The 25,883-nt window shown below is 37.8% G+C and overlaps 1 protein-coding gene across 2 annotated transcripts in view; it reads left to right on the forward strand.

The window, feature by feature from the left end:
• Positions 1-25,883, forward strand: part of PRDM2 (PR/SET domain 2) — a 210,939-nt gene that overhangs the window by 18,556 nt on the left and 166,500 nt on the right. For both annotated transcript variants that reach the window (XM_036747096.1, XM_036747094.1), the window contains exon 2: positions 358-431. In XM_036747096.1, coding sequence (XP_036602991.1) covers positions 423-431 — 9 coding nt within the window. In that variant the 5' untranslated portion in view covers positions 358-422. The remainder of the gene's footprint in view (positions 1-357; positions 432-25,883) is intronic.

Genomic DNA, 25,883 nt, shown 5'->3' on the forward strand with positions numbered 1-25,883 from the left:
TAATTGAAAAAAAAGGGGTATTTAAAAATTTTACTTCCAGATGTTAAAAAGCTGATCTCATTGTTATTAAGGATGATGCAACTCCCAAATCAGAAGGTCGATGTCATCCTTCCTAATAAGCCTACTTTTAGCTTTAGAATGTGATGTAGAAACAGGAAGGATTAGTGAGGTCCGCATTTATAGGCGGTGATGGCAAAGCTGATGGATGGGGAGACCTCGTTTAGGTTGGAGTCGGTTTGCTGTACAGTTGCTTTGTGAACATCCCTTTGAGCAACTCTGTAGTGTTCTGTGTGTGGGTTTGAATCACTGTACATTTGTAGGTAGGTACATATTACAATTGTCTGTTTTTCTTTTTAGGACTCATGTAATCAAAGGAGTTTCTTTGTTGTGTGTATCTTTACAGAACACAACAGGAATTCAAAATGAATCAGGTGAGTTTGACAATAAGAATTTATAAAAGTGCATTACCTAGATGTTAGTCCAGTTACTTCTTAATAGACATAATAACACAACATCCATCCCCATAGAATAAGACTGTGTAGTTGTGTTTCTTAATCTCGTTAATCAATCCATTGTCTTTCACAGTGTGCATTGTTTGTGAAGTTTAGTGTTTTTCTTTTTGTCTATTGTTGTCTTTAGTTGACTGTGTTGACATTTAGCTAGTGTTCTTATCCAAAAGAGCCATGGTACCATTTATAAAACACTGGCTCCGGGATGCTTTCTGAGAACTCATTTCAGACCTTCCCTTCCTGGTGATGTTTTTCTTATACTATATAAGCTGTTGACTTCTACTTTAACACCTTCATTTTTGGTGATTCTTAATTGTTTTAAAATGGGGACCTGAAAGCTGTTGTAGGGTCAAGAGTGATCCAGTGAGAGAATGTCAGTATTCAAAGTCCTGAAGGATATATCATTGCAAGAAAAATCAAGGGACGGATATTTAAATGTAATCTGCTTTTCTTTGGAGGTTAAAGCCATCATGGCACGAACATGTGAGTAGCATGGAAGCTGTTATTATAGTAATTGCTCGTCATGCATGATAGAAAGTGTTTAGAATGTTAGAGATCATGTCTTCAAATCAAATGCCATTTTATGCAGAACAAAACCAAAAACATCTTGTTGTGAAGAATGAAGCATATCATTTTTGCAAGTTAGCTTGAAATCGTGAACCTCACAATCATGTCTCCCCTGGCCTTCTTCTCTCCCTCCCCAGAGTCTTCTGCCATTTTGGGGTAACTTTTTATTATTCATATTTTCATGCAGTTCTGATCATAATAATGTTTTAATTAGTGAAGCAAATTTCATATAGTTAGCTCTTGGTTTTTCTTTTTATAAATTTTTGGAAATAGAATGTTTTTTCCTTTCAATTATGTCTTAAAAATCAAAATGTTTGTTATTGTAATTCAGAATACCATACATCTAAAGAAAAGGTTCTGGCCAACACATGGAGCAGGTGGTTTTTATTATTTTAAGACTAGCAGATTTACTGAGGTACTTTGAAGGCGAATTTTTTTTTTTTTTTGCATACAGGCGGTGGGGAGGACAAAGAGATTTTGATGAATTCTGGAATATTGTCACATTACAATTGTATTCATAAGTCATAGATTTTTATTTCTTATTGTCAGTCTTTTTTTTTTTTTATGTGCGCTAAATTTTAGCCCAAGGGAACTTACTATTCTTCTGGCCTGGTCAGTGTTTTGCTCTTGGATTCAGGCTGACTCTGAATGCTTTAGAAGAGACCGGATCTTGGTGGTGCTTGTGCTGCTGTGCATGGCTGTTCAGTCATGATTTATTTCCAGATGTAGGTCCAGTTTCAGCATCAGGCTACTTGTAATATTAGTCCAAGAATAATACCTTATTTTCTAATAGGAAAACTTTTGTGGCACTTTCCCATTTTCTGTTTGGCATTCCAATTATGTCAGACTTGCTATGTACAGTTTTTACAGTTTTCAAAAGTGATTTTGCATGGATCTTTTTTCTCTATTGCTTTTACAATTTCATTTTGCTTTTGACAAGTTTTAACATCAGAACTGCAGAACAACCTTTGATGTCACATAGTAATATCAACTGAAAAGTGTCATCTTATTTGACTAATGTTTAACATGTTTTTGAATTGGGTATAATTTAAATGTCCAAGTAGTGATGAAATAAACACTTGCTTGGATAACAGAAGAGGTTCACTTTTTTCATTGAATTTATACTAACTTTAGCTATATTCCAATTATTTAAAGAGCATTAGTTGCGTAATAATTGGTCCAGGCCATCATATCAAACCAGTTTGAGGAGGAAAAAGGTTTTTTTTTTCCTTTTCAAGGGGTTTTCAGCATTTTGTTTCTAGATAAATTATACATTTGTTTGCTTCTTACTAATTTTCATACATTGAAAATGTGAAATCAGTGCTTAAGGACTTTATACATATTTCTATATGAAATAATTTGGATATTTAAGAAAACGAGTAAATTGAGATTGGGTGTAAGAACAGGTAACAACTGAGGTATGACTTTGGGATTGGGTTTTTTTATATTATATTTTTTAATACTTAAGTAATGCAGTATACTTTTTTAATACTTAATGAGTAATTGGAGATGTCATTTCAAAGGACCTAAATATAAGCCATTTTAAAAGATCATTCTTCTAAGTTGGTTATGGCAAGTGTAGTACCCGATGAAATAGTATCTTAATTCTTGTAATGTTCATTTTTAAGGAGCTGTAATGATTCCCTCAAAGGAAACAATAGAACCTCTAACCTATCTTTATTTGAATTAGTTTACTCTAGCATTTCTTAATTCAGTTTGCTTAGATACATCATCAATATTACCTAGACCATACTAGTTTTTTGTTGCTAAGCAGATTTCCTCTGTAGATTTAGCTTTGACACCTCACCAGCACTTAACTCTTTGTCTTCCTAAATGAGAATTTTGCTTGACTTGGCTGTAGATAAGCTTTTAAGTTACAACTGAGCTGCCTGCTTGTTAGATAGCTAACATCAATTTTCCTTTTACTTCCCTTTCCTATTCAGTGTCCCCTTTTGTTAGACTCAGATAGATTAACACCATTACTCCCTCTCTTCCTCTACCTCCTCCCCTTCCCATCCCCACATCCCTATACACGTAGAGATATTAATTTAGAAATTCATTAAATTCAAAAGGGAATCAAGAGGAGACCAGGGACAAAGGAGAGGATAGAGAAGGGTCTAAGAAGGAGGGCAGGATTGGTAAGGGAATAGTAAGAAGCAAAACAGACTTAAGTGTTGGAGGGAGGAATATGAAGGGAGGATTAAAAGGAAAAAAGAGTGAAAAACATGAATCAGGTGCAGGTTAAGAAAGCAGCAGCAGTAACAGGGGGAACACAAGGGTCAGGCAAGTTCCCTTTCTTCTGTCGCCATCTTATTTGTACAAAGAGAAGAAAAATTACAAGTGGACAGGTTAGAGGGAAATGCACAATTAAGAAATCATAACTGTGAATGACTATGATGTATTCACCCATTAACAGAAGGAGATGGCAGACTGTATAAGAAAGCTTAGAATCTGACAATATGCTTGTAAGAAACCCACTTGAAAAACAAAGATTTGCATAGAGTTAAAATGGTCTAGAGCAAAGTCTATTATACTTTATCTGAATTTGAAAAAGTAGAAGTAGTAGTCATGATTTCAAATAACACTATGGTAACTGTAGATAAGATAAAAAGAGATAACATGGGAAATCAATGGTGTGCAACTTTAATGTACCCCTTTCAGATCTAGACAAATCTAGCTAGAAGATAGACAAGAAAGAAGTTAAGGACTTGAATAAAACATTGGAAAAACTAGAGATTATAGATTTCTCATAATTACTGAATGGTAATAGAAAAGAATTTCAGCTGAACATGAAGAAGAAGAAGGAAGAAGAAGAAGGAAGAAGAAATAATACTTAAAACAGTATTGGGGCATAAAGACCTTACCGAAAATGTAAAAAAAGAAGAAACACAACACATGGTATACTGATCATATGATGCAATAAAAAACATATTTGGTAAGAACCTTTAAAGAGAGAATTAAAAAGTATTTGGAGACTAAATAACATAATTTTGAAGATTTGGTCAACAAGTTATAGAAGCAATAGAAAATTTCACCACTGAAAATGATGAGACAACATACCAAAACTTAAGGGATGCAGCTAAATATCAGTGGAAACATATCATTTTGATCAATAGAGAGTGAAGAAATTGGGGCTGCAGTTTTAACAACTTGGGCAACACGTTTATGTACTTTTCTCCTGCAAGCCAATTATAGGAAATAGTAAGTTCTATCTCCTTCCACCTGGAAAATCCTGCAGAAGTTGAGTCTTGAAAGTAAGCCAGGGAAGCTAAGAGATGGAGGTGAAGGGGAGTAGTTGTGCAGTGGGTACAGCTTGGGGCTTCAGATTTGGCATCAGACACTTCCCAGCTTTGTGACTCTGGGGAAGTTGCTTCCCCTCTGTTTGCTTCAGTGTCTTCAGCTGTAAAATGAGAATAGTAATAGCATCCACCAGATGAGATCATATTTATAAAGTGCTTAGCCCAGTCTTTGGCATACATAATAGGTACTATATACATAATTATTTCTTCTTTCCCCTTCCAGGAAGGGGGCGGGGGTGGGGTGGGGTGGGGGGTAGTACAAAAGCAAAGAATCTAAAGATAAGACTCTCATTTCCCATTCACCAAATAGAGCAGCTTGAGCTTCGTGCATCAGTCTTACTGCCCAGCCGGCCATATGAGTCATGAAATTTGACTGGGGCAAGTTGACATTGTCTCAATCTCCTGATGACTGTTAGATAATTAGAAAGGGTAGCTCCACCTGTTCCTTTCAGGGGGCCTTTCAGGGAGCCTTTTGGGGGAGGTAGATGAGCTTTGAGTGTTCTAGATGACCAGCAGGAAACAAAATGATGATCACCTGTAATCCATCATCCACAATATTTTTGACTTTTCAATTTTAACTATGGTGAAGACTGATGTGTGGAGAATAAATATACATTGTGACCTTGAAAAAAAAATATGTGAGAAATAGCCATAGCTAGATTATAGAGTAGGTAGAAGGGAGTGAGGTGCAGTAGAGAAAGACTGGAAAGTTAAGAAGGTGTCACATTGTGAAGGATTTTAAAAAACAATCCAAAGACTTTGTATTTGACCTTTTAGGAAAGAGACAGAATAGGATAAGAGATGTCAGACCTGTATTGTAAGGAAATCGAGGAAGATGGATTGGAATGAGGAGAGAAGGAATGAGAGAGGAAGACCAATTAGATGCCTACTGTATTTGTCTAAGAGAGAAGTGATGAATTATATCCAATGGCTGTGTGAGCAGAAAGAGGGGAATATATATGGGAGATTATTGTGAAGGTGGAGACAAGATTTGACTACGGACCGTGCATGTACATTGAGTAAGAGTGAGGAGTTCAGGATGATACCCAGTTTGCAAGCCATGGTAACTGCAAGTCTGGGTGACGTCCGGAGGATAATGGTTCCCTGGGCATTAATAGGAAAGTTTGAAGGAGGGGAGGCTTTTTTGGGGAAAGAAAATGAGTTCTGCTTTGGAATTTGAGTTTGAGATGTCAATAGGACATAAAGTTTGAGATGTCCAAAAGGTGATATGATCTGGAGCTCAGTAAAGAGATTACAGCAAGATATTTAGACGTGAGATTCATTTACATAGAGATGGTAGTTGAACATGTGAGTTGATATGATATGGTGAGATGCTATAGAGGGAGAAAAGAAGATAAGGTCAAGGACAGGAAGGACATCCTTGGTCAGTGGTGATGACGTCTATGAAGATCCAGCAAAGGAGACTTTGAAGGTGGTGGTAAGATAGGTAGAAAAACCAGGAGAGAATGGTCTAATGGAAACCTGGAGAGGAGAAAGTATAAAGGAGTATGTGGTGATCATTAGTGTCAAAGAGTGAAGCGAGGTGGAGGAGAATGAGGATTGAGAAAGGGCTGATAGAATTTGCACTGAAACAGTGAATTGGTGACTGGAGAGAGCTGTTTCTTCAGTTGAATGATGAGATCAGAAGGCAGTTGGAGGAGAGGAAGCACCTTTTAGTAGAAGGATTTCTCAAGGAGTAGAGCCTAGATATTTTGGAATACTATATTCTGAGATCACTTTTATTTATAGCAGCAGTTTCCAGGTCTATTGTGATCCTGTTAGTGGTTTTTTGGTGTTTGAGCCCTTTCTTTCTGGCTACTTGGAGTATTTTTTAATTGATTTGGAAGCTCTGGGTTTTGGTCGATATTCTTGGGATTTTGCTTTTTGGCTTTTTTTCAGAAGGTTTTCACTTTGCCCTGTGGGTCTAATAGTTTCATTCACCTGTCAGAGAAGCGATGAACTTAAAATGCAGAGAGATGTAATTTTCCAGGCATGGACATCGTAGAAATTTGTTTTGTTGGACTGTGTGCATGTTTATGATAAGTGTTACATATTTCCCTGTTTTGGAGTTTGTTTTTTGTTCATTAAGGTTGGGCACTGGGAGGCACAAATTATAAACGAATATAAAAAAGATCTTGCAGTTTTCATTTATGGTTAGACTGTGAGCTCTTTTTTGCCTTTCTTTGTATGCCTAGCTCTTAGTACAGTGCCTAGAAAATAATAAATGTTTGTTGACTATGATTTCCTGAAACATAGTATCCAAGCCTTTTTTTTTTTTTTGGATCATAGTTTTCAGGGAGTCATATAATTCTTTTTTTTTTTTTAATTTTTTTTTTTTTTTTTTTTTTTGTTTTTTGGCAGGGCAATCGGGGTTAAGTGACTTGCCCAAGGTCACACAGCTAGTACGTATGTCAAGTGTCTGAGGCCGGATTTGAACTCAGGTCCTCCTGACTCCAGGGCCGGTGCTCTACTCACTGCGCCATCTAGCTGCCCCGAGAGTCATATAATTCTAATATTAGCTCTCCTTGATCTGATTTCCAGGTTAATTTTTAAAATAAATTTTTATTAACATCCTTTGTTTTCACATTTCTTTTTTCTTTTTTTGGAGGGGAGAAGGCAGGGCAATTGGGGTTAAGTGACTCACCCCAGGTCACACAGCTAGTAAGTGTGTCAAATGCCTTGAGGTCAAATTTGAACTCAGGTCTTCCTCATTCCAGGGCTGGTGCTATACTGTGCTGTACTCATTGTGCCACCTGGCTGCCCCATTTCACACTTCTTAAATTTTCTTCCGTATCCTTCTCTCTCTTCTTCCCCCTCATTGAGACTCATCCCATATAATAAACAACTTTTTAAAAGAAAAAAACTAAAAGGATATAGAGAAAACAACCCCAGCAAAATTAATCAGTATGTTGGAAAACATCTGGCAACACATAATACATACATTGTTCTGTGTCCCTTAGAACTCCTCACCTTGTGTGTGTGTGTGTGAGGGGGCGGGGTATCTTTTTATGTTTCTTCTTTGGAGTCATTCTTGTTTTGAAACATTTATTTTTGAATGTTTTGTGGTTCTTCCCATTTATATTGTGGCATTGTGTATTGGTTTCTTGACTTAGCTTACTTTTCATTTCATCAGTTCATGTAGGTTTTTGCATGCTTTTCTATTCATGTTATTTGATATTTTTTCAACATTAATATTATTATATTTTTAATCCCTCTCCTAATTGATAGGCTTTGTTACCATTAAAAAAGTGCTGCTATTTTGATGTATTTAGGGCCTTTCAGGTCAGTTGTTTCATGATAGGAAATAACCTTAATATTTTTTTATTTCTCAATTTTCTCTTTTTCAGTCTTTGATTTTACTTTAATATTTTTTGACTCTCAGAGTCATTGGTTCCTTTCTAATCTTTTAGTTTTCAGAGATCCTATTACTTGGGTAAGGTATACCACTTAATGTTTTAAGTTATTTATTCTCCTTCCAGTTCTTTCCTCAAGAGCTTTTATTTAATTTTTAAAAATCTCTTGCTTCATCTCTTGTTGGCATTCATGTAATTCTTTCATGGAAATTCATATTTTTTCCTTTGTGTTCTGCTTTGTATTTGTTGTGGAATTAATCTTTTTCTGTAGGTTGGAGTTTTGGTTATCTTTACATTTATAATCTAAAAAAATAGTAGTTGATGTCTTCTCTTTTACTCATATCTCTAATCTTAGTTTCTGATTTGGGACTTTGTGTCAGGGCCAGGCTCTGCCCCCTGTTATCCTTTTGATACCTAAAGGATTCATCCTTGATCTTGACCTGAGTTCCCACCCTGACCTGTATATCCACTGGGGTATCTTTATTAAGAGAATTTTTCCATCTCAAATTGGATGTCTCATAGACTTCTTAAATTCAACATGTCCAAAATTGAATTAGTTATTCCCCCCACCCTGGCCACCTCCCACACACCTTTCTTCCTCCTAATTTCCTTATTTATGTCCAGGGTATCACCATCTTCCCAGTCACCCAAAATTATAACCTAGCTGTCATCCTCAACTCCCCAGTCTTAACTCCCATATATAGTCTTTTGCCAAGCTCAGTATTACCTTGGGTAGCATCTCTCCATTTCTTGCTTATGCCCCCTTCTCTCCTCTGACACTGCCGTCCTCCAGGTCTAGGTCCTTACCACATCATGCCTGGACTGTTGCAGTAGCTGGCTGTTGATTGGTCTTCCACTCTCTTTTCTCCCTACTGTAGGCTTTCCTTCGCCTAGCTGTCAAAATGATCTTCATAAAAGGTTTGCCCCTGATAAGCTGCAGTGCCTCCCTTTTACAAACTCCAAGATCAAATATAAAATAATCTGTTTGGCTTTTAAAGCCTTCCCTAACCTGGCCCCTTTCTGCCTTTTTGTATTTTTATACCTTATTTCTTTACATTTATTCTACAATCTAGAGTCTCCTTTTTTTTGTCACACAGGACACTCCCATCTCCTGGCTCTGGGCAACCCTTGGTTGTCCCTCATGTTTAGAATATTCTCCTTCCTCCACTCTGCCTCCTAGCTTCCTTGGCTTCTTCCTTCAAGTCTCAGCTAACACTTTATCTTTTGCAAGAAGCCTTTAATCTTCATGCTTTCCTTTGAGACTACCCTCAATTTATCCTGTCTCATCTTTTTTTTTTGTACACAGCTGTTTTCTTGCAGTCTCCCTCATTTGACTGTGACCTCCTTGCAGACAGGGACTGTCTTTTTTCTGCATTTGATTGTGAGGTTTTTATGCCCTGGTATGGGGCTGTCCAACCTTAGGTTTTTATTGAAACAATAGACAATATATTTTGATTTGCCATTTTAGTGAGAGCTCTGTGGTAGCTCAGCTTAATTTACTAAAGCATTTATGTAAATTTCTAAGCTTGTAGGCAGGCCACATAAATCGAACAGCATTTTGGACAGCTCTGCCCTGGTACATGGTCAACTTTTGTGTATGTGCCATGTACTGCTGAGAAAAAAGGTATATTCCTTTCTATCCCCATTCATTTTTCTCCAGAGGTCTGTGATATCTACCTTCTCTAAAATTGTGTTCACCTCCTTAACTTCCTTCTTGTGTATTTTGAGGTTAGATTTATCAAGTTCAGAGAGGGGGTGCTTGAGGTCCCCCACTAGTATAGTTTTGCTGTCTGTTTCTTCCTGTAACTCCCTTAACTTCTCCTAAGAATTTGGATGCTATACCACTTGGCGCATATATGTTAAGTAATGATATTACTTCATTGTCTGTGGTGCCTTTTAGCAGCATATGGTTCCCTTCCTCACATCTTTTAATTAGATCTATCTTTGCTTTTGCTTTGTCCGAGATTAGGATTGCTACCCCTGCTTTTTTTACTTGAGCTGAAGCATAATACATTCTACTCCAGCCTTTTACTATTTACCTTTACCTTGTGTGTATCCCCGTTTCAAATGTGTTTCTTGTAAACAACATATTGTAGGATCATGATTTTTAGTCTTTTGACTTTCTTTGTATCCCCAGGGCTTAATACAGTGCCTGGAACATAGTAGGCACTTAATACTGTTTGTTGACTTGACTTAAAATTTCAGTTGAAATGCTTCTCCGTGCTTTGGGGAAACATGTTCTAGTGGGTGAAGAGAATCCCCTTATCCTGACCAGTTTTCTGGTGCTTGCCATCATGTTATCTAATGTATTTCATAAGATCTAAACAGAGGCCACAGACTGAGTTTGTGTTTTCTTAGGTGTTTGATAGAAGGCAGTTCTTGATTACTTGATGCTTCAAATCTGGGTTGCATTTGAATCTGAGACTTTATGTTGAGTAGTTCATGATCATTGCTTTATCTTAGCTGTCCCTAATTTGGGGAAGCTAGGTGGCACAGTGGATAGAGCACTGGGCTTGGAATCAAGAGTACTCATCTTCATAAATTCAAATCTAGTCTCAGGCATTTACTAACTGGGCAGGTCCCTGAACCCTGTTTGCCTCAGTTTCCTCATCTGTCAAATGAGCTAGAGAAGGAAATGGCAAACCACTCCAGTATCTTTGCCAAGAAAACTCCCAAATGGACTCATGAGTTGGACATGACTTAAAAACAACTCAACAACAATAAAAATCCCTAATTATTCTGAATTAAGTAACATAATGTTTGAGGGATCTTTCTTCACACTTGCAAATTGATAGACCTGTTAACCTTTGAAAGCATATAAATTGCATCTCTTATTCTGAAGAAGAGGTGTACACAGAACGCTATGTGATTTTTCCAGTTCTCCTGTGATCTTTATAGTAAGGTTCTCCGTAGTTGTTGTAGATCTTGTCTTTTATTCATCAAATCGGAATTAATGCATTGTTCATTATAAGATATTTGTTTAATTCATATTGTATTTATTAGATTTTGGTCTCAGAATAGCAGCTAAAAGACTTTATTTCCCCCCAAATCTTGGTAGTATTAAGATTTAGTTTATTTTCACCCATTCCTGTCTCAGCCTCTCTAGGCTTACTCCTAATCAAATAAGATATTTGTAAAGAGCTTGGCACAGTGGTTGGTACATGGTAGGCACTTAACAAATGCTTGTTCCCTTTCCTTGTAATCAAATGGATATTTAAAGAAGTAGGTGATATACTAAGTAAGGAGATTGAGATGTATAAACATGGTGAAAAATGGAAATGGCAGCTAATCTGTGGCAGGCTAATCCTTAGAAATTTGTAAATTTAAACTGAAGTAGCAGTACAACTTAATTTCTTCTTCAGATTCATAAATGAAGTAATCTAAAATTTGTCTTTGGAGTTCCTGATTGTTACATCCTGGATCTGCAACCTTGTTCAATAGCCAATTGATTATCTCTGAAAGAAGAGCATGATAAGATAAGAGGCTCTGGTAGTGAAATTCTGCAAGTATAAGGGAAGAATCTTTTTATTTTCATAACTCAGTCTTACGAAGAATATTGAACCCAATTTTATGACCTCTGGCTTGGAAAGTGGATGGAACAAGATAGATTATGGAATTCTTTCTTTTTAATCAGCAGGATAGATTTATTGCAAAAATCTAGCAGAACAATTCATTTACTCATCTGCTTCCTCAGAAGTTCTTAAAAGAAGCCCTGGCCAGTAACCCTCTTAGCATAGGTACCACCTGGGCCCTTCTTCAGGCTTTTGGGTTATGCTGGGTTCTGGGCCATCAGCAGAAGTGCATTCAACTGGCGCAAGACATAGCCCTCAGTCTTCAAGAGACCCACCATTCTCTAGTGCTATGGAGTTCTATACCTCTCAGGAAACTTTGATGGGAACAGTACAGAGCATTACCCTTATAATAAAGACTGGGCATTTTATTGCTATTACTTTCCCTGAACATTATTTTTTTAAAAAACTTTTTATAAATTTATTTATTTTTCGTTTTCAGCATTCACTTCCATAAGTTTTAAAATTTTCTCCCCCTCCCCAAGATGGTGTGCAATTTGGTATAGTTTCTACATATACATTCTTATTAAACATATTTTCACATTGGTCATGTGTAGAAGAATTACAACGAATGGGAGGAACCATGAGAAAGAAAAAACAAAACAAAAAAAGATAGCAAATAGTATGCTTCGATCTGCATTCAGACTCCACATTTCTTTCTCTGGATGTGGATGGCATTTTCCATCATGAGTCTTTTGGAGTTGTCTTAGGTTCTTGCATTGTAGGGAAGAGCTAAATCTATTAAAGTTAGTCATCGCACAATGTGGCTGTTACTATGTATGGTGTTCTCCTGATTCTGCTCACTTCACTCAGCATCAATTCATAAAAATATTTCCAGGTTTTTCTGAAGTCTGCTTGCTCATCATTTCTTATAGCACAATAGTATTCCATTACATTCATATATTACAACTTGTTCAAGCCATTCCCCAGTTGATGGGCATCCCCTCAGTTTCTAATTCTTTGCCACCACAAAAAGAGCTGCTATAAATATTTTTGTACATGTGGATCCTTTTCCCATTTTTATGATCTTTTTGAGATATAGCCCTAAAAGTGGTATTGTTGGATCTAAAGGTATGTACATTTTTATTGCCCTTTGGGCATGGTTCCAAATTGCGCTCCAGAATGGTTGGATCAGTTCACAACTCTACCAACAATGTTCCCAGTTTTCCCACATCTTCCTTGGTATTCATAATTTTTCTGTTATGTCATTCTAGCAGTCTGATAGGTGTGATGTGGCACTATAGATAGCTTTAATTTCTTCCTCTGAAAAGCTGCCTGTTCATATCCTTTGACCATTCATCAATTGGGGAATGATTTGTATTCTTATAAATTTGACTCAGCTCTGTATATATTTTAGAAATGAGGGGGCAGCTAGAAGTCAGGAGGACCTGAATTCAGATCTGGCCTTAGACACCTGACACATGTACTAGCTATGTGACCTTGGGCAAGTCACTTAACCCCAATTGCCCTGCCCCCAAAAAATAAAGAAATGAGGCCTTTATCAGAGACACTTGTAAAAATTCCCAATTTTCTGCTTCCCTCCTAATTTGGGTTGCATTGGCTTTGTTTGTGCAAAAACATTCCAATTTAATGTAATCAGAATTTTCTGTTTTTCGTTTCATAATGTTCTCTATCTCTTGTTTGATCATAAATTCCTCCGTTCCCCATAAATTTGACTGCTAAACTATTCCTTGCTCCTCTAATTTGTTTATAGTATTAGCCTTTATATCTAAATCGTGTACCTGTTTGGATTTTATTTTGGTATACAGTATAAGATGTTGATCTATGCCCAGTTTCTGCCATACTATTTTCCAGTTTTCCCAGTAGTTTTTGTCAAATAGTATTATGGCATTCTTGTGGGAAGAGGGCAGTATATACTCCACAGGGGTCAGAGTAAGGAGATGTCTAGTTTATTTCTTTTAGGGTGTCATGATAGATAACAGTTCTCTTCATGATGTGCAATTATTCTTGGTTCTGGGGCATAATGAATGTAATTATGGATGGCAGATCTTTCCTCTGCACAGAAAAATAAGCCCACCATTTTGTTCAGTGGACAACTGGACCATTGCATAATTCTTTTTATACTGCCTTTTGGTTGACAGCTGTAATTCTAACAAACATTTTTAATACTTCAAGTGACAGCAAATACTACTTCTTATGATGAGTATTATAATCCTCTATGCAAATTGTGAGTTAATGGGGCCAAAAACAATCCATCATCATGTGTCCAACCTTCTGGTGGTGAACCTGTGTCATCTGCTGGGCTGGTTCTTGAATGACAGATGGACAGTCCATCATCATTTTAACTACACATTTTTATGTACCTGTGGAGATTAGGCTACCATGTTGGTCACTGGAGGAGATACAAAGTTCAGCTAAGGCAAATAGAAAGGTTCTCTTCCTGTAAGATTACTATAGTCTGGTAGCATGGTGAGCCCACAGTTCTACTGTTATGTGGGACAGTGCCTTAGTGTTGTGGTGAACCTCGAACTTTACTTCTTAAGGAATAGGGAGCCAGTGACTTTAGAGCTGAAGAATGACCTTAGATGTATGTAGAAGAAAGATTGTTATGGCAGATGGGAGTCAGGGATTGTGGGGCTAGGAGAGAAGGTGATGAGGAGGGTGTGGAAGTGAGAAGACCTGAGCTACTAGACATTACATTTCAAGTTTTGGAGAACCTGGGATCACCTTCACACCATGATATAGTAGTCTGATTCCTTTTGGATGTCAACTGTGTTAGCTGTGCTGATTACCTTTTCTGGGTATTGGGTTGAGACAAATGCTGCTGCATTCCTCCCAAAATCTTCCTTTATACGGGCTCAGATCTACCCTACAGAAGTATCCTGCCTCCATTCCAGGTTACCCCCAGGTACCCACCCTTTTTTCAGCTTCCTTTCCCTCTAAGATTGTAAGCCCCTTGAGGGCCAGGACTGTTTCTCTTATTTGTATCCCTAGCACTTGGCACAGTGTGTGGCATGGAGAAGGCTCATAATAAATGTTTTTGTTGATTGACTGACATACACAGATGGTTTGTTGTATATTAGGCACAAGTCACTTGTGGATCCCAGAACTACTGAGTAATGCCATGTGAACAAGTGTTGGTTTCCACCCACTAGGGATTGCTTAGAATAGATGGACCCATGGCCTGGGCCCTAGATTGGGGCAGTGTGAGAATGCATGCGATTTTGAGGATTTTAAAATACAACGTGCCAAATAATTCTGTACAGATAATTATAATAGCCAACATGTATAGTGCTTTAATAAAGAGTTTTTTTTTTAGCATTTTTATATATATTATGTCACTTAATCCTTACTTCTCTCAAAGTAGGTGCTCTTAGTATCCCTATTTTATGGATTAGGAAAGTAAGACTAAGAGAATATAAGTGATTTACCCAGTTGGTAAATCTGAGGCAGAATCCAATTCGGTTTTTCCTGATTCCGTGTGCAGTCTTCTATGCACTCTGTAAGGCTACATCCGAAACATACCAGTTGCCTCACAGCAATGAGGAATGGTCTAATCATGTAGCACTGGTTAATGTTATGCTAGACCAGTTACAGAAGGAAATCAAGTAATACTGTAGGCTACAGAAGAGAGACACTAGGTCAAAGCTTGCATATATCTCTATTGCTGGACAGCTCCTGTGGCTTGGCAAAGGCCATTTATAAAATTATGAGTTTAGTGAAAGAAATGTAAAATATGCATTATAATGTCAAAAATTTAGCAAAATTTTCTCATAGTTAAAGGGATTATATATGTTTGTATTTATGTATCAAAGCCCATAAGAAGGAAAGTCCAATTTCATACTGTTTCTCCTAAAATTGGGGTATATTTTCCATGTAATCCATGTGGATTTTATTTTGTGGTATTAAAACTAGTTTTCTGTTTAATTGAGAAGCATCATGGAGCTAGGGGACCTGCCTTGTGGTCAGAAAGCCCTGGATCATGTTCCTGATGTTGGCTCTGTGCCATGAATAAGTCCCTTAACTAATCAGTGCTTTAAAGTTCATCAGGTGCAGATCTGCATTGTTGGAGGGGCTTTCTTCACTGGATGTACTTTATAATGATAAAATTACAGGTCTGGATTTAAAAAAATCATCTTAATTCATTGTCTATTTTCCTATCTGCCCATACATACTGATAGACAGACTCAGTGAATTGGTTATTGTCAACTAAGTAGGCATCTTAAGTCCACTTGGTTTTTCCTGTATGTATAGCTAGGTCAATTTTTTTGAGTAATTACAGGTTTCATCAAGGAGGGGCTATGGTATTTCAGGACTTAAAGCAATCAAGACAGTGTCATACACTAATGGGAGCATCTGGTGGCACATATCTATCCAGACCCCTGGACCTAGACTCAGTGCTGCATCTCCTCCGTGACAGGGGTAGATGACTAACAGATTTCTGTCTGCTTGTTTTATGCCTTAGCATTAAGAGTCAGAGGGTGATTAAACATAATTATTTGTTGTTTCTTCTGGAAAGTCTTATAGAATTTGACATTTGTGTAGGAGACATCTTTTTTGGAGGAGAGCCTGCAGAGAAACCATTTTTATCGATTCGTTCATTTTTTTATGGTCGGTAAAAAGTAGCACAAAGAATTGGGCCCATAATGGAATAGTAAAGGAGTAGGTTATGCTGCTTTTGGGAAATTGCTGTTCTTTTAGTGACCCCAAGTTTCTTCCTGAAACAAAGGTCCATTTTTAATACCACTGTTTTTCTGGAGATTTATAGCTGCAAATCATAGAATAGTACAGTTTTGAAATAATTGGGGTCGCACATCACTCCCAGGACAGAAGAGCATGGTAGATATGAGCAGGTTTGCAGTACATTGGAAACAGGGATTTCTGAAGTAGAATTGATATAAAGATTGCTACAAAAAACGTGATCCATGTGGTGAGAGTGAGGGATTGGGCAGCTCATATGCTCTGCAAATACTCTTTATATCAAGAGAAGACCCCAATACTTAGGGTGGAACACCCTTCCTCTTCCCCCCACAGTGAATTTATGGGTAGACATGGATTAGAGTTTTCACAGGATAAGTAGTTATGGATGGGTTTGTTTGCGACATTTCAGGGAAACCGTCATTAATGAGATCACAAACCCCTTGAAATATTGGAGTATCTGCTTAAGTTCACCTACAGGACCAGAGTCTCCAACAAGTGAATGAATCAGCTCAGGACCAATGACACGCCTGCTGCTAGGAGCATTAGCTCTTCCACAGGGATAGCCTCTGAATCAATCTCCTTTGGAGAAAAGATTTAGCCTTTGTCCTCCATAGGACTGTTGCTAGGGTGAGTCCTATTCAAAAGGTACTGTATCCTCTGTGGTTAGCTGACTCCCAGTTCTTGCCCTTCGAATCACAGACTGCTTATATTAAAAACCATCCCCTTCTTAGAGACCTCAGATTCAACATGTCCGAAACAGAAGTTGTTTGTTACTTCCCTATTTTTTGCCAAGGGCATCATCATCTTTCTAGTCACCTAGCTTCACAACCTTGGCAGCACATTGAATTTCTCTCACAAACCACTTATCCCATCAGTTGGCAAGTCTTGATGATTGTACTTCTGCAGTATCTCTTGGATCCACCTTCTTTCCTTTGATGATACCACCACTGAGTTCAGTCCTCATCAGCTCTCACCTGGACTGTTGCAAAAGCCTCCTAATTGGTTTCTGTTTTCAGGTCTTTCTCCTCTCCAACCTCTCCTGTTCCGCTGCCTAAGTGGCATTCCTAAAGCATGGCTTCTCTGCTCAGTAAACTCCAGGGGCTCCTTACCATCTCTAGGATCATATATACAAGCACTTCTTTATTTAGCATGGAAAGTTCTTCACAGCCTGGTTCCAACCTATATATACATTGCTCTCCGTCGTGCCTCCTTTATGATCCTGTCCAACTGGCCTTATGAAGTTCATTCCTGTCTCTATGCTTGTGCCTTGGCTGGAATGCATTCTCTTCTCCCTTCTGCCTTCCTGAGGCCCTGGCTTATTTAAGACCCATCTTGTTCTGTACCATTCTCCTTGTCCAGTATTTCCAGCTTCTAATGCTCTAGCATGCCTTGTGTTTCTCTTGTATATACTTGGAGATATGTACATTTTCTCCCCTAAAAGATTGTAGGCTCTGTAGGGTAGCATTTATTAAGCACTTGAATGTTTGCAAAGCATTATACAAGTGTTACCCTCTTTGGTCCTCACAATGGAGAGGGGCTGTTATTACCCCCATTCTATTGATGGCTACTGCTGCCAAGAGAGGTTAAGTGACTTGGCCAGTGTCACGAAGCAGTTAATGAGTGTCTAAGGCAGGTTTCAAAGTTCAATTTTTCTGACTCAGCAAGTTGAGCCACCCAGCACATAGTAGGTGCTTATAAATGTATGTTGGTTGATCAAAATCAGTTCATTTTTTCCAGTTTTTCAAATTTTTTTCTTGAAATCCCAATATTAATGACATTGACTAAAAATAATGCTGATATACAATTGTGGCAAAGGGAGGGGGAAGAGAATATGCATTTACATAGCACCTACTATACGCCAAGCACTGTGTTAAGCACTTTATAAATATTATCACATTTGATCCTCATTAAAACCCTGGGAGGTAGGTACTGCTATTATCCCCATTTTACATTTGAGGAAACTGAGACAAACCTGTTATGTGACTAGCTCAGGACATAATAAGAGTCTGAGGTGAGATTTGTGCGCAGGTCTTCCTGGCTGCAGCTCCAGTACTCTGTCTGTTATACTATCTAGCTGCCTCTGATGGAGCTTTAATGGCTTCAAAATGCATTATGGCTTTTGGGATACCTGCTATAATCCAATTTTGGTTTTCTTGTACTAGTTTTCATAGCGAGGTCTTCATTTTTCCTAGCTTAAGTACTACATAATATGATTCTCCCCAACTCTTTTTACCCCGCAATCTCCTTTCTGTAACAGAATCAGTTGATCACTTAATGAAGCTGGAGGCTTAAACACACCCCCCCCCCCCAAAAAAAACCCCAAACCCCACCCCATCTTGGAGAGAAAGGGTAGTGGGATTTCTTTTTAAAACCAAATTGTCTCATTCCGTCTCATATTTTATACTTTAATTTTAAGGCCATCCAATTTCTTCGCATTGTATCTAGATTAAATTATACATAAGCAACCTTATTTATGAAAATAATTAAAAATATTTGATTTAATTGTAATGGCTTTTTTTTTTTGCAATATGTAAGCCATTCTCAGTTTACTGTACTTGGGAATATATACTTAACCTCTCTGGCCCAGGATAATAATGGCACCTATTTTATCAGGTTGCTATGAGGACCAAATTGAGCCAGTGTATTAAAGAATGTAATGGAAATACTTGCTATTATTATTAAGTAGACATTCTCTATATTACCAACAAAATCAGGCAGGAGGAGATAAAAAGAAATTCCATTCAAAATAGCTATAGAATATATAAAGTACTTGGGAATCTACCTACCAAGACCCACATGGAAACTATATGAATGCAACTATAAAAAATGCATGTTAGAGAATTATAGACCTAAATAATTGAAGAAATATTAATTATTCTTGACTGTGAGCAAATATGATAAAAATGACAATGCTGCCTAAAATAATTTACTTGTCCAGTGCTGTACAAATTAAACTATCACAGGATCATTTTACAGAAAAAATAATAACGGTTCATTTAGTGAAACAGAAGGTCAAAAATTTCATGGGATAGAATGGAAAAATAAAAAATCAGAAAGAAGGGGACCTAGCAGAACCAGATCTCACATGTTATTACGAAGACCTAATCACTAAAATAATTTAGCCCTGGTTAAAAAAGAGGTTGATAAATGGAAGAAATTATGTACACTAGCAGTATAAAACTCAAATAGAAATGGATCCATGGGCTGAATAGAGACTTAGAAAACCACATAAAACATTATCTGTGACCATAATGTATTTTTATGTATTTTGCTAAATATTTCCCAGTTATATTTTAATCTAATTCTTGGCCCACTGACTACTCACTGCAAGTTGTACACAATATACAGATACAAAAAAATCCCCAGTAACTACTGTGTGATAAACCCAAAGATACCAGCTCCTAGGGAAAGAATTTACTATTTGATAAGAATTGCTTGGAAGACCGGAAAATAATCTGCCAGAAATTAGGTATAAACCAACATCTTACACCATATACTAATTTAAGCTTCATATGGATATATGACTTAAATGTAAAGGATGGCATAATGAGCAGATTGGAGGAGCATAGAAGAAATTACTTTTTGGACCTATGGGTTAGAGAGCATTCATGGCCAAATAAGGAGCAGAGGAGATTACAGGAGATAAAATAGAACATTCTGCTCACATGAAATTTGAAAAGGTAATTGCAAAAACAAAACCACTGCTATTAAAATGAAAAGGAAAACAGGGAAGTGGGAAGTTTTTCTGATAGTTCTTATTTCCAAAATCTTATAGATTGCTTATATTCCTTATAGGAATAGATTCAAATTTATAAGAACAAGAACTGTTCCATAATAGATAGATGTCCAATAGATGTCCAAAGGATAATGAACATTTAGCTTGGATTTTTCTTTCTTAGAAAACTATCGAACAGACATGAAAAAGTGCTTCAAATCACTATTTGAGAATGGCCAATTAAATTAGCTTTTAGGTTTTACCTCACACCCATCACATTGGTAAAGAGGACAGATAAAGAAAATTAAAGTTTTTGGAGAGGCTGTAAAAAAATGGGCACACCTGGGGACAGGTGAGGGGGAATAAGTGAATCTTGCTCTTATTGGATTTGACCTGAGGAGGGAATAACATACACACTCAATTGGGTATCTTACCCCACAGGAAAGAAGGAGGAAGGGGATAAAAAAGGGGGGACAATAGAAGGGAAGGCAGATAGGGGGAGGAGGTAATCAAAAGCCAACACTTTTGAAAAGGGACAGGGTCAAGGGAGAAAATTGGATAAAGGGGGATAGGATAGGAAGGAGCAAAATATAGTTAGTCTTCCACAACATGAGTACTGTGGAAGGGTTTTGCATAATGATACACATGTGGCCTATGTTGAATTGTTTGCCTTCTTAGGGAGGGTGGATGGGGAGGGAAGAGGGGAGAGAATTTGGAACTTAAAGTTTTAAAAGCAGATGTTCAAAAAAAAAAGTTTTTGAATGCAACTAGAAAGTAAGATATACAGGCAATGGGGCATAAAAATCTATCTTGTCCTTCAAGAAAGTAAGGGAAAAGGGGATTGGGGGGAGTGGGGTGACAGAAGGGAGGGTTGACTGGGGAACGGGGCAATCAGAGTATATACCATCTTGGAGTGGGGGGAGGGTAGAAATTGGGAGAAAATTTGTAATTCAAACTCTTGTGAAAATTAATGCTGAAAACTAAAAATATTAAATAAATAACAAAAAAGAGAATATAGAAAGGATGGAGTGAACTTGAAAGGAGGAAGAGTGGTTATGGAATGATGGTGGCAGAAGGAGGATCTGAAAATGTTGATGGGAAGCAGGAATATGCTTGAGCCAGCTATAATTGTAGAGGGCTAATTGTTAAATTTTCAGTATGAGCATTTATACCTTGGAAATTGGTGAACACTACAAATCAGGGCTTGATTTAACATTTTATCAATTGTATAAACTTTAGAAAGTGGTGGAGAAAATATTAATAATGTAAATTAAATTTAAAAGTGTGTTGTGTATATTTGTCCCCCAGAAAACTGGTTGTTAAATATTCACCAACATAACTGCTGCGTAGAGAATATGTCAGCTTTTCCTTCAAACCAGCGTATCAGGGCATATGAGAGATGTATCTAGCCTTGGAAAGGGTGGAGAGAGAGGTACCTCATCTTGGAAGCAGAGGAGTGGCTTGTCTATCAGTTTTGCCACATCCAGAAGTGACAGGATGGGGACTCCATGAAAGAAAAAGATTTCCAGGGCTCAGAGGTATCCCCTAACCATATGCATTTCCTATATGTGTGTTTCAGTACCTTTGTATTTGAAGTTGGAGCCTATTCTCATTGGGACCTTGAGCATGTGCATAATGGAGAGTGTATGGTAGATTGTGGGAAGAGTATTTTGTACTAATTCTTTTAAGGTTTTTGGGCATTATCCCCAGTGGGTGACCAAATGAGTACAGAAGGAGGACTATGCCTCCAGATTTGGGGGAATTTTTCTATTCTTTGGTTTCCCTTACACCTCAATATAAATAACCCTCTATAAAAGCTGAAAAATAAAAAAAGAAAAAATGGGCAGACTAGTACACTGTTGGTGGAACTATGAATTGGTCTAACCATTTTGAAAATCAGTTTGAAACTATGCTTCCAAAGTCACTAAGCTGTGCTAGGCCTGTACCCCAAAGAGATTTTTTTAAAAAGAGAAAAAGAATGTACAAAAATATTTACAGCTGCTCTTTTTATAATAGCAAAGAACTGGAAACTAAGAGGGTAACCATCAATTGGGAAATTGCTAAAATAAATTATGTAATGGAATGTTATTGTTAGTCAGCTAGCATTTATTAAGCATTTACTATGCGTCAGGCATTTGTTAATAGCATTAGGGATACAGAGGAAGGCAAAAAACAGCCTCTGTTCTCAAGGATCAGACAGTATGTATATAAACAAGTTATACTGTTTGTTGTTCATCCTTCCTTCTTGAGGACCAGTGACATCAGTTAGGTGATGTCTTGACTTGCAAGTGAATTGGATTTAAATGAGGCAGAGCTGTTCACAATCACCAGCCTCACTCTCTCCTCTGGAGCCATCTGGATCCAGTGGCAAGACACAAGTCAATACAACTAGTGACAACCCCAGATTCAGTGGGAGACTTTGACCTTTTTAAGCTAAGGTCTTTCCCAGGTCTCAGTTTGTCTGAGACAACACTTATTCAGCAATTAAAGTCTAGGTAAGAATGGAGGCAACAGTTGGCCTAGTTTGCTTTCACAAAAGAATCAGTCTGGGAGGGGAAGATCCTCGGAGTTTCTGTCTAGAACAGAAACAAGCTATATACAGAATAATTTGGCTATAGTCTCACAGGGAAGGAACTAGGATGCCTGGGAAAGGCTTCTTGAAGAACGGAGGTTTAGCACCTGGGTCAGGCAGGTTCCCCACCCCTGATCTGGCTGATCGGGAGATTAATGGTAAGTCTTTATAGTAGCAGAGAAGTTAGGAAGAGGGGAAGGTTTTGGGGAGGGGAGGAAATGGAGGGTTTCATAGTAACCTGGGAAGATCTGTATAAGCTGACATAGAATGAAGTTAGAACAATTTATATAATAACATTTTAGATTTTTTTTGAAAGACTTGAGAACTCATTTCCACACAATAACCAACCCATGATTCCAGAGAAATAGTGGTGAAAAATGCTACCCAGCTTCTGACATAGGTAATGGATTCTTTGTGCGGACTGAGACACATATTTTCTGATATGGCCAATATGGGAATTTGTTTTGCTTGACACTGCCTATTCGTTATATTTTATTTTCTTATTTTTTAAATTGGGGGTGTGTGAGAACTCCAATTTCACAGGTACCCCTCCTTTTCTGATCTACAGAAATGCCTGTTTTCTTTGGTTGTTAAGTGTCAGAATTAAAAAAAAAAGGTACTTACAATTTGACTTCATCTTATTTTTTTCATTTCCATTATTTTAGTGTATGTATGTTTTCTTGGTTCTGTTTTATTTTCACTCTGCATTATTTAATGCTAGTCTTCTGTGTTTCTGTGAATTCTATACATTTTTAATTTCTGATTTGTAATGGGTACCCACTTTTTTCCCTGCAAAAAGTGCTGCTATGAATATTTTGGGTTATGTATTAACCATTTCTTTAGGTATTTGACCTCCTTGGCTATTAATGGGATTAGAACAATTGAGTCACTCTTCTTACATAATTGACATTTCCCCAGAAAGACTGATGCAATTCACGTATCTACCAACAGTGTACAAGTGCATGCATCTTCCCATAGACTCTTCAGTAGTAACTGTTCTCTTTTTGGGTCAGCTTGGCCATCTTACTAGGTGTAGGAGAGAACCTTAGTTGTTTGAACTTGCCTTTCTCCTGGTTATTTTAATATTGACCTTCTTAGTATAAAGTACTTTGCAAACTTGAAAGTACTATATAAAATGTGAGCTGCTCTCACTATTCTCCTTTCCAGTCAGGGAACTAGCCAGGGATCTCCTCCTTTCTTAGCTCAGTGCTTTTATCCTGGAGAGTGTGTAGCTTCTCTTCTCAGAAATTGGGACAAAGGTGGATAACCTACGTAGTTTGAGCACTGAACGTGGCCTTGTCAGTAGAGCAGAAGGGAATTTAACATATGATGTAAGGCAAGTTAGGTGAGCTGGGTTCTACTCAGTTTACCTTTCTGTGCTTCGGATAGATCATCTTTTAATCTGTGGAACTTAGTTTTCTTCTCATCTGTAAAATGAAGGGCTGTGGGGTGAACCAGGCAATTTCTGAAATCACTTCTGGATCAGAAATTCCATGACTTAATTGATTGTTGTTGTTCAGTTGTTTCAGTCCTGTCTGACTCTTCCTGACCCCATTTGGGGTTTTCTTGGCAAAGATATTGGAGTGGTTTGCCATTTCTTCCTCCAATTCATTTTTCACAAATACGGAAACTGAGGCAAACAGGGTTAAGTGACTTGCCCAGGGGTCACACAGCTAGTAGGTGTCTGAGACCAAATTTGAACTCACAAGGATGAGTCTTCATAACTCCAGGCCTGGCACTCTATTCGCTGTGCCATGTAGCTACTCCTAGCTGATTTATACCTGGCTTAGTGGTGCTGATACAGGTAATGAAAAGAATTGCATTCCAGTAGGAAGTACCATAATTTGATCCCTACATAGAAACTATCTCATGTCTCTCTGGTTACGTGGGCTGTTCCTGACTAGACATTTGGCTAATGATTTGGCTTTTATAGTTTAAATAAAATTTTATTTTGAGTTTTTTTTTTCTTTTAAATGACCCTTGGTAGGTAGACATTTGAATGCTCAGATTTTACAAAATGAGAGAATTTCCTGTTCTTGGCATATGTTTACTTCAAGTACCAGTGATTTAATAAAGCGAGGGTATTTCCCCCACTAATAATGTCTTCAGCTTTTCCATACCTCAGTTTCTGAGGTGCTGTGGTTCACAAAGTTAGTTACTGTATTGGCAATCAAGATGGGCTCTTAGCACTCATTCAACCAAGTGCCGTTGAAGAGTTTGGCCTTTGTTTCCTTGATTAAATTAGGACTCCTTGATGACCTCCTTGCCTCAAAGGAAAGCCTGATTTACATGGGTTTGGGTGACATGTTTGTGACATCAGAGGCTTTTGGACCACGTGGGTTTCAGTCACATTTTTGTGATGATTTTAGGTCATGAGGGTGGGTCGCGTGCCTGACTCACCTTTGGCCCTGAACAGGATATATAAGTGCAGAGGTTGGCTTTCCCTTTCGGAGTTCTGAGCCGCAGCAGGAATGGTGTGTGACTCTAGGCCTGCCATTGTTAGCTCCCCGGCTTTGATGTTGATGCTTCTCTGGTAACTGTATGTTGTGATTTTGTCAGATAGAAATCTATCAGTTGATTTGTGTTTATTTGCTGTTTGTATTTGCTCTGAAGCGCAGGGTGCTGGCTTTTCCCCCTGAGCTGAGTAAATGATATTTGTATGTTGGGTTAAAGTAAGATTGTTAACCCCTTAATGTTGCTTTCCTTAGTAAAGCAGATCAAAAGAATCTGGGCTTGCAGTGTTCTTGTTGCTGGGCTTGTGTTGGTTTTTCACCCTCACAGCAGCTGCTAGCTGAATTGTTGCAACAATTGCCTGGTTGCCAAGTTTGTGCTAAGTATCTTCAGGCTAAGACGGGAGGGTCTGTGGGTGACAGTTCATGGTGGTGTCTTCTTAGGTTTTTAGCTAGACATGAAAATTGAGTCACCTTTTCTTAGACAATGTCCCCTCCAGGCCAAGAAAGAACATTCAAGTGGGATACTCAGGGTGGTTTATTGTGATGTGGGGGCTAAATCGTCTAATTAGTACTCAGTTCATACCAAGTTTCTTTGGAAATTCTCGACTGGTGGTTTTCCTTTTCAGTGAAATAGCCACAGACGTACAAAATGTCCTCTTAGTAGTTTTGAGATGTCTGAACTACCTGATTGATTTTTCCTTGTTATGAAATGATCAAATAAAAAAAGCATCGCATTGTTGCCTGACCTACAGGAGGAGCTAGAGAAATGCCTTTTCCCTCTTATAGTTTTCTGGCAGTGAATTGAAATTGTTCTTTTTTAGCTTTTGTGCCATCCCTGTCTTTAATACCCTGAATTAATGTGTCTCACAATTTGATTGGTCGTTTTTAATAGTAATTTTTCATTTCCGCTGACTTTACACACTAGTGATTTTATACGAGGCAGTACGTTACTAAAAGAATCTAATCTCATTTTTGAGGGAATAGTATTATACAGTGGAAAGTTAGAGATTTGCAGTCAGAAGACCCAGGTTTGAATCTTGATCTGCTTTTGTAACCTTGGGCGAGTCAGTTAAGTCTTATAGTCCTTAGTTTCTTTGTTTGTAAAATAAGGGTGTTACACTGGGTTGCCTTTTTAGATTGAAAGCTGTGATCACTGTGTGTGGGGGTGGGGACAGGGACAGCGG

Source organism: Trichosurus vulpecula, chromosome 2 (assembly GCF_011100635.1).
Source record: "Trichosurus vulpecula isolate mTriVul1 chromosome 2, mTriVul1.pri, whole genome shotgun sequence".
NCBI classification, from domain to species: Eukaryota; Metazoa; Chordata; class Mammalia; order Diprotodontia; family Phalangeridae; genus Trichosurus; species Trichosurus vulpecula.